We start from the raw sequence: 16,276 nt of genomic DNA, 5'->3' as shown, positions 1-16,276 counted from the left end.
CTGCAATTTAATTTTTTCTATCATAATGTTCGTAGTTAAAATAACTTGAAATAAATTTATATGGGTACTTTACCCATACTCTTGTCGATCGACGAAAAGGTTGAGAAAATAGAGCGTTAGACTCCTTTTTATTGAAATTCATCATTGCTAATAAAAATAATTTTTCTACCTTGTGATTCGGCGTCGTCAATCCATACCTGGGACTCGTTTAGTTGAAAATGTCCAGCCTATGTGCCGATATTTGCCTAAGTATTCTCCATTCCCGCCCGGGTGTACCAAACAATTCCGCCACAGAAAAGGGGAATAAAAATATCCTACATATATCGCACATCTATATACCGATTTTAAAGTATACTTTTGATATGTCAACTTGCATATCGATATACGCAACGTTAAAGATTGATCATACTGTATGTCATATGTATGTGAAGAGGATATATGCGTTTTACGCATATACAGGATATCTTATGTATATATTATAATATGCGTAAACACATAATATGTTTATAACCCAGTATTTCACGCAGTGACAAGGAAACAAAGATTTGGAAACATTAAACTAAAATAGCCATATCGGTTAGACGCAACCGATATGGACACTTGCATGTCATCCAGCTCAGAGTGACTTAAATGAATGTAAGTTAACTGAAATATTCTTCCAAGAAGTATTTCTTTTCAATAAAAACAAGCAAACAAAGATTTGGAAACATTAAACTAAAATGGCCATATCGGTTAGACGCGACCGATATGGACACTTGCATGTCATCCAGCTCAGAGTGACTTAAATAAATGTAAGTTAACTGAAATATTCTTCCAAAAAGTATTTCTTTTCAATAAAAACAAGGAAACAAAGATTTGGAAACATTAAACTAAAATGGCCATATCGGTTAGACGCAACCGATATGGACACTTGCATGTCATCCAGCTCAGAGTGACTTAAATGAATGTAAATCAACTGAAACATTCTTCCAAGAAGTATTTCTTTTCAATAAAAACAAGGAAACAAAGATTTGGAAACATCAAACTAAAATCGCCATATCGGTTAGACGCAACCGATATGGACACTTGTATGTCATCCAGCTCAGAGTGACTTAAATGAATGTAAATTAACTGAAACATTCTTCCTAGAAGTATTTCTTTTCAATAAAAACAAGGAAACAAAGATTTGGAAACATTAAACTAAAATGGCCATATCGGCTAGACGCAACCGATATGGACACTGGCACGTCATCCAGCTCAGAGTGACTTAAATGAATGTAAATTAACTGAAACATTCTTCCTAGAAGTATTTCTTTTCAATAAAAACAAGGAAACAAAGATTTGGAAACATTAAACTAAAATGGCCATATCGGTTAGACGCAACCGATATGGACACTTGCATGTCATCCAGCTCAGAGTGACTTAAATGAATGTAAGTTAACTGAAATATTCTTCCAAGAAGTATTTCTTTTCAATAAAAACAAGCAAACAAAGATTTGGAAACATTAAACTAAAATGGCCATATCGGTTAGACGCAACCGATATGGACACTGGCATGTCATCCAGCTCAGAGTGACTTTAATGAATGTAAATCAACTGAAACATTCTTCCAAGAAGTATTTCTTTTCAATAAAAACAAGGAAACAAAGATTTGGAAACATCAAACTAAAATGGCCATATCGGTTAGACGCAACCGATATGGACACTTGCATGTCATCCAGCTCAGAGTGACTTAAATGAATGTAAATTAACTGAAACATTCTTCCAAGAAGTATTCTTTTCAATAAAAACAAGGAAACAAAGATTTGGAAACATTAAACTAAAATGGCCATATCGGTTAGACGCAACCGATATGGACACTGGCATGTCATCCAGCTCAGAGTGACTTAAATGAATGTAAATTAACTGAAACATTCTTCCAGAAGTATTTCTTTTCAATAAAAACAAGGAAACAAAGATTTGGAAACATTAAACTAAAATGGCCATATCGGTTAGACGCAACCGATATGGACACTTGCATGTCATCCAGCTCAGAGTGACTTAAATGAATGTAAGTTAACTGAAATATTCTTCCAAGAAGTATTTCTTTTCAATAAAAACAAGCAAACAAAGATTTGGAAACATTAAACTAAAATGGCCATATCGGTTAGACGCAACAGATATGGACACTGGCCTGTCATCCAGCTCAGAGTGACTTTAATGAATGTAAATCAACTGAAACATTCTTCCAAGAAGAATTTCTTTTCAATAAAAACAAGGAAACAAAGATTTGGAAACATTAAACTAAAATGGCCATATCGGTTAGACGCAACCGATATGGACACTGGCATGTCATCCAGCTCAGAGTGACTTAAATGAATGTAAATCAACTGAAACATTCTTCCAAGAAGTATTTCTTTTCAATAAAAACAAGGAAACAAAGATTTGGAAACATTAAACTAAAATGGCCATATCGGTTAGACGCAACCGATATGGACACTGGCACGTCATCCAGCTCAGATTGACTTCGATGAATGTAAGTTAACCGAAACATTCTTCCAAGAAGTATTACTTTTCAATAAAAACAAGAAAACAAAGATTTGGAAACATTAAACTAAAATGGCCATATCGGTTAGACGCAACCGATATGGACACTTGCATGTCATCCAGCTCAGAGTGACTTAAATAAATGTAAGTTAACTGAAATATTCTTTCAAAAAGTATTTATTTTCAATAAAAACAAGCAAACAAAGATTTGGAAACATTAAACTAAAATGGCCATATCGGTTAGACGCAACCGATATGGACACTGGCATGTCATCCAGCTCAGAGTGACTTAAATGAATGTAATTTAACTGAAATATTCTTCCAAGAAGTATTTCTTTTCAATAAAAACAAGCAAACAAAGATTTGGAAACATTAAACTAAAATGGCCATATCGGTTAGACGCAACCGATATGGACACTGGCACGTCATCCAGCTCAGATTGACTTCGATGAATGTAAGTTAACTGAAACATTCTTCCAAGAAGTATTACTTTTCAATAAAAACAAGGAAACAAAGATTTGGAAACATTAAACTAAAATGGCCATATCGGTTAGACGCAACCGATATGGACACTTGCATGTCATCCAGCTCAGAGTGACTTAAATGAATGTAAGTTAACTGAAATATTCTTCCAAGAAGTATTTCTTTTCAATAAAAACAAGCAAACAAAGATTTGGAAACATTAAACTAAAATGGCCATATCGGTTAGACGCAACCGATATGGACACTTGCATGTCATCCAGCTCAGAGTGACTTAAATAAATGTAAATTAACTGAAATATTCTTCCAAGAAGTATTTCTTTTCAATAAAAACAAGGAAACAAAGATTTGGAAACATTAAACTAAAATGGCCATATCGGTTAGACGCAACCGATATGGACACTTGCATGTCATCCAGCTCAGAGTGACTTAAATGAATGTAAATTAACTGAAACATTCTTCCTAGAAGTATTTCTTTTCAATAAAAACAAGGAAACAAAGATTTGGAAACATTAAACTAAAATGGCCATATCGGTTAGACGCAACCGATATGGACACTTGCATGTCATCCAGCTCAGAGTGACTTAAATGAATGTAAATCAACTGAAACATTCTTCCAAGAAGTATTTCTTTTCAATAAAAACAAGGAAACAAAGATTTGGAAACATTAAACTAAAATGGCCATATCGGTTAGACGCAACCGATATGGACACTTGCATGTCATCCAGCTCAGAGTGACTTAAATGAATGTAAGTTAACTGAAATATTCTTCCAAGAAGTATTCTTTTCAATAAAAACAAGCAAACAAAGATTTGGAAACATTAAACTAAAATGGCCATATCGGTTAGACGCAACCGATATGGACACTTGCATGTCATCCAGCTCAGAGTGACTTAAATAAATGTAAGTTAACTGAAATATTCTTCCAAAAAGTATTTCTTTTCAATAAAAACAAGGAAACAAAGATTTGGAAACATTAAACTAAAATGGCCATATCGGTTAGACGCAACCGATATGGACACTTGCATGTCATCCAGCTCAGAGTGACTTAAATGAATGTAAATTAACTGAAACATTCTTCCAAGAAGTATTTCTTTTCAATAAAAACAAGGAAACAAAGATTTGGAAACATTAAACTAAAATGGCCATATCGGTTAGACGCAACCGATATGGACACTTGCATGTCATCCAGCTCAGAGTGACTTAAATGAATGTAAATCAACTGAAACATTCTTCCAAGAAGTATTTCTTTTCAATAAAAACAAGGAAACAAAGATTTGGAAACATTAAACTAAAATGGCCATATCGGTTAGACGCAACCGATATGGACACTTGCATGTCATCCAGCTCAGAGTGACTTAAATGAATGTAATTTAACTGAAACATTCTTCCAAGAAGTATTTCTTTTCAATAAAAACAAGCAAACAAAGATTTGGAAACATTAAACTAAAATGGCCATATCGGTTAGACGCGACCGATATGGACACTTGCATGTCATCCAGCTCAGAGTGACTTAAATGAATGTAAATCAACTGAAACATTCTTCCAAGAAGTATTTCTTTTCAATAAAAACAAGGAAACAAAGATTTGGAAACATTAAACTAAAATCGCCATATCGGTTAGACGCAACCGATATGGACACTTGCATGTCATCCAGCTCAGAGTGACTTAAATGAATGTAAATTAACTGAAACATTCTTCCTAGAAGTATTTCTTTTCAATAAAAACAAGGAAACAAAGATTTGGAAACATTAAACTAAAATGGCCATATCGGTTAGACGCAACCGATATGGACACTGGCACGTCATCCAGCTCAGAGTGACTTAAATGAATGTAAATCAACTGAAACATTCTTCCAAGAAGTATTTCTTTTCAATAAAAACAAGGAAACAAAGATTTGGAAACATTAAACTAAAATGGCCATATCGGTTAGACGCAACCGATATGGACACTGGCACGTCATCCAGCTCAGATTGACTTCGATGAATGTAAGTTAACCGAAACGTTCTTCCAAGAAGTATTACTTTTCAATAAAAACAAGGAAACAAAGATTTGGAAACATTAAACTAAAATAGCCATATCGGTTAGACGCAACCGATATGGACACTTGCATGTCATCCAGCTCAGAGTGACTTAAATGAATGTAAGTTAACTGAAACATTCTTCCAAGAAGTATTTCTTTTCAATAAAAACAAGCAAACAAAGATTTGGAAACATTAAACTAAAATGGCCATATCGGTTAGACGCAACAGATATGGACACTGGCCCGTCATCCAGCTCAGAGTGACTTAAATGAATGTAAATCAACTGAAACATTCTTCCAAGAAGAATTTCTTTTCAATAAAAACAAGGAAACAAAGATTTGGAAACATTAAACTAAAATGGCCATATCGGTTAGACGCAACCGATATGGACACTGGCCCGTCATCCAGCTCAGAGTGACTTAAATGAATGTAAATCAACTGAAACATTCTTCCAAGAAGTATTTATTTTCAATAAAAACAAGGAAACAAAGATTTGGAAACATTAAACTAAAATGGCCATATCGGTTAGACGCAACCGATATGGACACTGGCACGTCTTCCAGCTCAGATTGACTTCGATGAATGTAAGTTAACCGAAACATTCTTCCAAGAAGTATTACTTTTCAATAAAAACAAGAAAACAAAGATTTGGAAACATTAAACTAAAATGGCCATATCGGTTAGACGCGACCGATATGGACACTTGCATGTCATCTAGCTCAGAGTGACTTAAATAAATGTAAGTTAACTGAAATATTCTTTCAAAAAGTATTTCTTTTCAATAAAAACAAGCAAACAAAGATTTGGAAACATTAAACTAGAATGGCCATATCGGTTAGATGCATCCGATATGGACATTGGAATGTAATCCAGCTTAGAGTGACTTCAATGAATGTAAGTTAACTGAAACATTCTTCCAAGAAGTATTACTTTTCAATAAAAACAAGGAAACAAAGATTTGGAAACATTAAACTAAAACGGCCATATCGGATAGATGCAACCGATATGGACACTTGCATGTCATCCAGCTCAGAGTGACTTAAATTAATGTAAATCAACTGAAACATTCTACCAATAAGTATTTCTTTTCAATAAAAACAAGGAAACAAAGATTTGGAAACATTAAACTAAAATGGCCATATCGGTTAGACGCAACAGATATGGACACTGGCCCGTCATCCAGCTCAGAGTGACTTAAATGAATGTAAATCAACTGAAACATTCTTCCAAGAAGAATTTCTTTTCAATAAAAACAAGGAAACAAAGATTTGGAAACATTAAACTAAAATGGCCATATCAGTTACAGAGGCGGATCTGGAAATTTGGAAGGGTGGTTCAAAATTTTCAAAATTTTGGCTGAGGGCGTAACGCCCTCTCAAAGAGGGCGTATTTTTCGTTGCGCCCGCCTATGAAGTGGCGATATTCAACCACCCTTCTTTGTGCGGTTTATTAGGGAGCGTCTCCAAATATTGTTTCATTTTTAAACGAAAATGAAACGAATGCTTCGTTTATGTTTCGTTTAGCTTTCGTTTCGACTTCGTTTCGACTTCGTTTCAGATAATGATGTCTGATTAACTTTAATTACTTAAGAAAACAAGATAATTGAACTGAAAAAAGAGAATATTTTGAAACGAATGGTAAACGAAATAAATTTTTCTCTGAATTTCATATAATTTCCATGTCATCCAAAGCTTTTTAGAACTTTTAGCAATAGTCTGATTTTGTTACTGCAACAATAGATAGTTCTTACTTCCTCAAAATGCGTAATATTTTTTTTGATGTTTAAAGGGATTCAGTTTCTGAAGTTTCTTGCTTTCAAGCTTAACAAGTTTTCTAATATCTTTTGGCCTCGATTTATGAATTCTTTTAAACCTGGCTCTGATAAAAAATAAAAAATTATGATAGAAGGCTGCGAAAGGAGGATCAAGAAGATCATACTTTCCGATCAGATCATACACCCGAAACACTTTGCAAATTACTTCAATATAATTCATACGGGAATACCGTAGTTAATTACACCTGAGTTGGTAATTAATTACAAATTGAGTCGGTAACACCGTCATGACCTGTTAAAATTGTTGCACTAATTATATCCCTGTTAAGATTGCCCCGAACTATAAGAAAAACATATTTCAGAAAAGTCTACATCATAAAATACGAAAGCAGACTTTAATTGGATTGATCTTCAACCAAATCTTTCTGTTGAAAATAAAGTATATGCTTTTGTGAAATTAAACATGAACTCTTTGTCCTATCCGTTTCACAAAGTTTTAAGTGAGAAGTTTCTCTAAACCATGAAACTGAATAGAATTAGAGGCGGATCTGGAAATTTGGAAGGGTTATTCAAAATTTTCAAAATTTTGGCTGAGGGCGTAACGCCTCTCAAAGAGGGCGTATTTTTCGTTGCCCCGCCTATGAAGTGAAAAAATTGAAACAATATTTGGAGACGCTCCCTTACTGGCGCTAGCTTATATAGACGAAAAGGGGGGGGGTATGTACCAAGTTTTTAATTTTCATTTCTCTTGTTTAGATATATGTGGTCGAAAAAGCCCAGCACTGGCAATATTAAAGAAGGAGATTTTCTTAGCTCTACATTTATGCTATATAGTACCATAACTTAACTAAGCGGACATGGAAATTATTCGACTCAATATGGTTATGGAGGCATTCGAGTAAATGTGTTTCGAGACTTTATATACATTTTATACTAATGTTGTGCAAGTTATTTTCGTTTTTAACAATACTCTGTCTGTATCTATCAATATATTACAATGTTTTAATAAATGTAAATAAAAATAGTATTTTATTTGATCGGATTAAATTTTTAAAGCATAAAAGTCGATCCTAGAAGACTTCTTCTTTTCCTTCTTCTTCTTCTATTCATCATAGCAGAAATCGCGAAAAATTTGCAAAGTCGTGATACTTTATCCTGCGAAAGTTAATCCATCAAAAGTAATCGGTTCTCTTTTTTGACACTGAAATATATTATATAAATATATTATATATAGTATACATAAAATAAAACTTTAAAATATAGTACTCTTTTAAATATGTTGTTACTTAAAATATATTTACGGTACATATGTACATAAACTCGACATAAGTTGATGTCTTTTCGATCTCTTTGACTTAACTAAATCATTTTAATTGACTTTGACAGGGGAGGAGGGTTGGATTTTTAAGAGAAGGGCAGTATTTAATCAAAGAAGTTATAGTTAAAAAATAAATTTTTAGCAAAATAAGGGGCACAACAAAACAAGACTATAATTTTAAGAACCAATTTGAGCAAGGAACGAGCAAAGGTTTAACTAAGAAACGTCAAAAAACTACATAGCTAAGCGTATGATAAACAAAATAGACTTTGCATAAAAAGATTTAGTAGCTTTGGATCAAATGAAAGGAAAAAATTGATGAGATCAAATGAGGCTTTATGCAAAACTTAGTTTATCATACGCATAGACCGTGACGATATTCCTTGGTGGCGGTGGTGGAATGTGCAAAATCCCTGGTTGCTGTTGTTGTTGTTGCTGTGCCCTGGCGAGCTGTTGTCGCAGCTCGTTTATTAATCTGTCCTTCTCCTTTCCAATATCCTCCAACTCACTCACACGCTTCCTCAACCTTTCAAATTCGCAACGCTTTTTCTTTTTATTCTCTTTTTGTCTCCTTCTCTTTTCTTGTCGTCTTTTCTCCTTCTCTTCTAGCTTTTCCTTTTCTTGCTGCCTTTTCGTTTCTTCTTGCTGTCTTTCCCTTTCTAATCGCTGTCTTTCTCTTTTTTCTTCTTGCCTGTCCCGCTCTTTCGCCTGCTCTAACTCATCCCAAGTATAAACACCACTATAATCCATAGCATTCGACATTTTTTAAAATTCTATTTTCTAAATGAGAACAAAAGTAACCAAGATATCAAGAAAATAGATAAACGAGCAAAAAAGTTTAATATTTCATCAGTAGGACATCTCGGATACTTGAATGAATACATATGATACACGTTTTGGGTGAGGGTGACTGAGCATTATTCTTATTTTTCTATTGTTCTAAAAACAGGCCTGTTGTTCTAACTCCAAAATCTCACCCTGGTATTCTTATATAAGTTATTCTTATAAAAAAGCGTTTATCATTTTAAAGTAAATTTTCTGAGTAAAAGATCATTTCTTGGAATTGTTAAGTTCAATTTAACACTTACTAGTTAAATAAAATAAGGGCTTCGAATTTCATAGGAGGGTTTCTTTATTGAAGCTAACCATTTAAAATACATTATCATTACTAAGGAGTACGACGTGAACATTAGGAATTTCAAACTCTAAAAATTTTAAATAAAATCCAAGATTAAACATCTCTCATTAATATTTTATGACCAGATATCAAAAACCATTGTGGTGCCGAATGTCAAATATATATACTCTAAAATCTTTTAATAAAATCCAAGGTTAAACATCTCTCTCATTAATATTTTATGACCAGATATCAAAAACCATTGTGGTGCCGAGTGGTGCCTTGCGAAAAACCAAATTTGCTATTGTAGTTTGACTCTAGCTCCAGGTTTCACATTGCAACGACTGTAAAATAGACATACGAGTGCATTGTAGCACACTGTGCTGGTAAAATATCACATCATCCACTTTCTTATGAGCGTCGATTGAAAAGAACCAAAATATCACATTATTTTGTTTATTACATTTTATTTTGTTTGATTTTTCATTTTTCTGAAAAGAAGAAAAAAGATTTCTTAGTTATTGACAGTTCAGATGCCTAAAATTTCAGAGAGGTTACAAGAAAGAGGTGACTTTGAGAGAGCCCATCCTTTTTAGTATGCATAAGAAAGTTACAGTATTGTTATTACTATCATTAGTATTATATTGCCCCAAATGATAAGGTCTAGATATTGCATACGCCTCTGGACTTTGGACCAGACGTCGGCAAGTTACCTCTCTCAATTTCACTGGAATTGAATTCAAAAGAGGTTCACATTTGGTATTTCGCAGTTCTTTATCAGAGCCAAGATTTTTACTGATAAATTCTTACAGAAACCAATGTGATTTTAGGAAGAAATAGAAAATATGTTCATGAAAAAAAGAAAAGTGACTAGAAAACGGTGATTTAAGCCCTGTTTTTGTTATCTCTTTAGAAATTAGAATGCCATCTTAAGCCGAGCCAATCGCTCGAGATTTAACAGCCAAAAATTTGTCACAGACTTTATTACAATCCGGTACTTTATCCAGGTGAAAGTTTAATAGACACAGTCCATTTTGACGGTCTTGTCCCATATTGCTACGAAGAGCGGTTTTGACTCTCTTCATCCCAGAAAAGGATCTCTCGCATTCACAAGATGTAATCGGAAGAGTTGCAAGGATTCGAAGAGCAATCTTGATGTTTGGAAATCCTTCAAAGGTGACAGCTTTCAAAGTGGAAGAAATATTAGATGGACACAGTTCTTTATGGCTTGTCCAAAACTCCTCCCAAAGTTGCAATTCTGAATCAATTCGAAGATAATTATCAAAATCGGCACTATAGAATTCGAAAAATGGCAAAGTTAACTCTTTCAAAGACTGTGAGGGTGGTATAGATTCGCCTTTCTTCTGGGATCCATTTTCATGACCATCTTTGACCTTCTGAAGAATTTTCGATGGAATAAGATGCAGGCCAGTGTAGGCAACAAGAGAATTCTCAGAGAAACGAGATTTGAGTTGTTCACCCAATGATTCCAAAAGGGGGATAGTGAGGGACACTCTGTAAAAGTCACGAATACTTTTTGCGTCATGGTTATCTCTATGTGTCATTCTTAAACAAGTACGTGGCTTGGCCTCTTTAATGTGAAGACGTTCAGCAATGACAAGTGCTTCATCATACCACTTATCGTGATACTTATCAACCTCGTCACGAGTATCAGAGACAACTTTCAATAAGGAAGTGATCATATGAACACCTTCTGCAATGTCGTTTGTTTTCGACTGAAGCAGTTCAGTGACCAATTGGGCAAGATCCAAAACATGAAAAGTTATCACCATATTGACGATGAAGTTGAAAGAATCGATACCTTTAAAGTAAGAGGCAGCATCTTTTTTGGTCTGGGGGTTATGAGATTTGGAATTACGCATCTCATTAAGGGTTATCCAAAGACATTCAAAGAGCTCAATGAAAAGATCCAAATCTTTAATACGCTCAAGCCATCTTGTTCGAGAAGGGTCCTTCAATTTCTTACATGTAGATGTAGGGCTAATTTCTTTAACCTTCTGTTCAAAAAATAACTGGCGTTGTTCACTGTATTTAAAGAAAATGGTGATTTTTGATACTATCTCAAGCATATTACTCACTGAAGTGATTTGAAATCCTTTACAGACAGCCAGGCTAAGCCGATGCGAAAAACAATGAGTGTAAAGAGCTAATCTGTTCAGACGTAAGATATGAGCTGCAGCACCATTTTTCTCACCAGAAACGGATCCTGCTCCATCATAGCCCTGACCTCTACAATTCATGATATCTAATTTCAAGTCTGAAACCTTTTTTACAATAGCATTGGATAAAGCCTTTCCTGTCAAACCATCCTTCAAATGGACAAAACCAACAAAATCCTCTTTGATATCAAATGAGTTGTCAACGTATCTCAAAACAACAGAGAGTTGCTCTTTTGAGAGGCGTCCATTGCTTCATCCGCAAGTATGGAAAAAAAATACTTGAAATCAGAAGATTGGGTAAGGCTTATAACAACAGTATCAAGAATCATTGCTCCACAAATATTAATAATTTCGTTCTGAAAAGTTTTCGAAAAGTAAGATGCATTGGCTGCATGATCATTATAATGTTTCTCCAAGTTCTTGTCACCTCTCCTGATAGCAAAATTGAGCAACTCAATAAAGTTTCCAACCCCTCCAAATGATGAATACATACCTGCTTTTGGATGGTACTTCTTGTCATCTCGATGTCCTCGTAGCGGAATGCCAAGATGACCACAAAGAATGATGGTGTCGATAATAGAAGGGAGAATCAATTTAGCTTTACTCAACTTTTCTCGTTTTTTGCTTATCAACAAGAAGATTGATTGGAAGAAGTTTCCCTTCAAAACGCAAATAAAGCTTTCTTGGAGTTTCATGCAATGATCATGCAGAGATTGTTCTTTTCCTGCCTGGTGAGCCTTAAACCGTTTGACTGCTGTAGGACCTCCGCAAACTGGCTTTGATAAAAGAGCCTCTTGGTTAACCAACTTTCCGCTTTGTTTTGCAAAAAGAGAGCAAGTGACACAAAAACCTCCATTCTGACTTTTAGAATATCTGAGCCAAGTAAAATCACCCAACCATTTTTCACGAAATTGCCTTTGATTTTCATTTTTGGGATATTTAAAATTTTTTTCTGGTCTGCGACAGTTCTTTAACAAATCATACTTTTCTTCGTCACTAAGTTTGAGGGAAGAACCATAGTAAGTGGCAACATCATAGCGGTCTGATGGGCCCACTACTTTCTCAAGGTCAGGTTTCACAGAAGTTGGTCTAGAGTCAAAAGTGGGTTTTGCAATATTTGCTTTAGATCCAGAAGTGCATTTAGGGGTATTTGATTTGAAAAAAGTTAATTTGGAGGAGTTTGGTTTGGAGATTGTAGTTGGAATAGAAAGATTTGGTTTGGAGGTTGTAGCTGGAATAGAAAGATTTGATTTGGAGGTTGTAGTTGGAATAGAAAGATTTGATTTGGAGGTTGTAGTTGGAATAGAAAGATTTGATTTGGAGGTTGTAGTTGGAATAGAAAGATTTGATTTAGATGGAGCAGATATACTTGATTTTGAGATTATAGTGGCTGTTGAGACTGATTTATAGACAGATAAGTTGGAGACAGTTATTTTAGAATCAGATACAGCAGCTCTCAGTTTTGGAATCTTTGAAAATCTATCAAAAAAAAGAGGTTTCTCATGGGAAAGGGAGGATAAAGTTTCTTCCTGTTTCAAGCATGATGAACCAGATGCAGATGGAAATGCTATACGAGACAAACTACAATGTGAAGGACTGCAAGCCGAAACAGAATTGATGCTCATAGTTGACATAACACCACTGGAAGTTGTTAAAACTGACGATGTTGTTGAAATTGATACTGAACAGGAGGATGTAACAACAGACGATACATTAGTAGTTAAAACTTCAGCTGCGGGTAAAGAATTAGAAGTTGTGGATACAGTAGGATCAGATTCAGATTTAACTGTTGGGAAAAAGTGAAATATACTTTTAGCTCCAAATGGACCTAACGCTCTGGTTGTGGACCTACAAGCAGTGGATGAATTCGTTTGACCCGAGCTTAAAATTTGCTTTTTTGAAGAAATAGGTATGGTGCTCCCAGCATGTCCTCTCTTTAAAAGGTTTTACCCTAGAATTTTTCACAAGAGGAACAAAATGGTTAGGCATCCCATCTATTTTTGAGCCATATCTACAATATAGCAAATGAATTCCCACTGTTTGAATTTCACTCTTGAAAGAACCATCCAAATAGTGCTGCCTAGGAAAAATGACATTGTTCCAAAAGGCAAACAATTTTGGATACTTAGCTTGGCGACATTCAGGGTAATGGATATGAAAGCTTTGCTGAATAACAGAAGACAAAGACAAGGCACACATCATGCTGAGCCATGAATGATCTTTACAGCTGTTAATTGCTTCCAGTTTTACTAATTCAACATGAGATAACGTAACAGGTACTTCACCGGTGTGTGTTGTAGAATGACTCAAAGATATTTGAAAAAGATAACGTGTGTTACAAAAAAGATCCTTATTAGCATTAAAGGTACTTTCAAAAAAAGGATGAGAAGCATAGAAATCACAATTTAAGTAAAGTTCAAGACAACAGAGTAATCTCAGTTTGTCAACTAAACCATTGTGACCGAATAAAAGAATGGACAAAGAACTCAGTAGGCAATTTCCATCGGCGAGGGAGCTGAAAAAAAATTATAATCTTAAAATAGCATTTTGTAGCATTGTAAAGAAATTAAAAGGCTTTTTCAAAAAGAGGTAGTCGGCTAACTGTTTCAGCTAACTTGGGAGAAAGTCCTATTTCACTCATAACCACTAAAAAGCTCAACATTATTTAAAAACTCAGCACTCAATACAATTAAGAAAATTTTTCCAATTTATTACGTTCGATTAGGCCAGGCCCAATTGATAGTTTGGTTTGTGTCCTCAGACCGAATCATAAGCACGACCGATAAACAACATCCACTTCACACCCAGAAAATGTACTAGTGTAGTCCATACTTAAAAACAAATATATTTTAAGCACCTAAAAACAGAGAGTCATGGCTTTATCTCTTGAGCACGTGTTGTGAACGCCTTCATCTCCAAGCGTACCTTTGTAGGCTAGGCTTCAGGCTATTTCTTTACGTTTATCCAGACGGCTGCGCTCGATAGGATCGATCATCGGAACGGCTTGATGACGAATCGATATGTGATCGATGGATTACTTAACGATCCGGAGAAGATCGATGGAAGATTCAGCCATTAAAAAGTCATGAGTATCGATCCTTCGTTGATCCATTATCAAGCTAGTATTTCAATCGAGTATATTGATTTGTCATCGATTGTTAATCGATTCGTCATTGATTGTTAATCGATTCGTCATCGATTGTTAATCGATTCGTCATCGATTGTTAATCGATTCGTCATTGATCGTTAATCGATTCGTCATTGATCGTTAATTGATTTGATATCGATCGTAAATCGAGTATGAGTCGATAGGGACGATAAGATCGATAAAAGATCGATGATAATTAATCGTAAGCTTTAAAAAATCTTGAGTATCGATCCTCTATCGATCTCCTATCCGGATCGTTAAGTAATCCATCGATCCGTCATCGAGCTGTTCCGATGATCGATCCTATCGAAAAAACATCCATCGATTATTAATCAATCGCAACGATTGGATCGATATAGCAATCGTATAGCTAAATCGAGGTAATAAAAATTGTGTTGTGAACATCGATTAGTGTTGTTTAGCTAAAACGCTTATAGATTTAATCGATAAAAAAACCGACTGACCTACCGACCGACCCACCGACCGACCGACCCATTTCAAAACAAAAGCTTCTAGGACAAACTAAACAACAATCAATTGGGCCTGGCCTTAGATTTGATCGGTTCAATCACAATTTTCTACAAGATATATACATAGTTTGGATAGATAAAAATAACTCTTAGAACCACAACAAAACCTTATAATTATACCTCAGTGAGACATATTCCTTTTTCATGGAATCCGGAATCGCCCATCTGACCTCCTCATCCTTGGAAAGTGCCAATCCATTCTTTTTCTGGTGGATGTTTTCCATATGTTCTCCATTTTTAAAGCACCGATACTTACGACTAAATATTGAGCCAAAAATTTCTTCAAAAAGATTAGCAATTGCCTGATTATCACCACTTTTCAGGACTTCAATTCCTTTCTTTAAAACACTGCACGAGGCCATGACAGCTTGCAAGAAATAAGGTCGTTTACCGTACGAATAGCCAGGTTCAAATCCTTTCAACATTCTGCCGGCGACGACATGCGACGGAAAGTTTTCTTTGTAGGAAATCTTCCAAGTTCAAAACGATCGGTCAGGTTTTCGGTCTCGTATTTTCGAGAAATTTCCTTGAACCACCTCAAATTTGCCATTTCACTGGATGTATTTTCTGAACCAGGTTCAAAATCAAAGATTTTCCTAGCACAGAAAGCAGCTAGATAGATAATCCCGCAAAAAAAATCAAAGTAAAGATTTTTTGTAGCGCGGGAAAGCTAGCTGCGGCGTACGCGCACATAACCTAAAGATTTTTTAGCGTGGAAAAGCTAATTTTGTCGCGCGCGCACCACGGGAAACACCAAATACAACCCCAGGTAAGATAATATCGAGATGAACGAGAACGAGAAGAAAAATCAGCTCCGATGATCTGAAAACTGGATTTCACTTGATTTCTTTTCTATTTTCTTAGTATTTTTTTTTACTATACAGGGTTGGGGTGGTTCAGCTGAACCCTTTGAACCCCCTCGGATCCGCCGCTGAATTCCATTGAGGCGATAATTATTTGTAGATATCTGAAATCAATTTCATCTCTATGATTTTTAGTAGTCTAAAATGGATGATGTTATAACACGGATTTTACGCCTTAAATATTTTATCTTTTGCTTCGAAAGGATAACAAGTTGATCTTATACTTTCTCTTTCAGCTACGGACTGGCAGAAGGACACTAAAACATGCGGAAGCACCCAAATGTCCGACCCAAGATTTAATTTGATTGCGTTCACCCAGCCATACTATGCAGTCCAG

General features: G+C 35.2%; 1 protein-coding gene across 1 annotated transcript; it reads right to left on the bottom strand.

Annotated features, from left to right (window-relative positions):
- Window positions 1-8,437: 8,437 nt before the first annotated feature.
- LOC136798410 (E3 ubiquitin-protein ligase BRE1A-like) lies at window positions 8,438-8,863 on the bottom strand. Its single transcript, XM_067055017.1, has one exon. It carries the CDS (start codon window positions 8,861-8,863, stop codon window positions 8,438-8,440), a length of 426 nt encoding a protein of 141 aa, XP_066911118.1.
- Window positions 8,864-16,276: the final 7,413 nt, after the last annotated feature.

The sequence above is a fragment of the Clytia hemisphaerica genome, unplaced genomic scaffold, assembly GCF_902728285.1.
Source record: "Clytia hemisphaerica strain Z4C2 unplaced genomic scaffold, Clytia hemisphaerica genome assembly, whole genome shotgun sequence".
Lineage (NCBI taxonomy): Eukaryota > Metazoa > Cnidaria > Hydrozoa > Leptothecata > Clytiidae > Clytia > Clytia hemisphaerica.
Note: the sequence above shows the minus strand (reverse complement) of the source record. Positions and strands in the feature narration are given on the sequence as shown.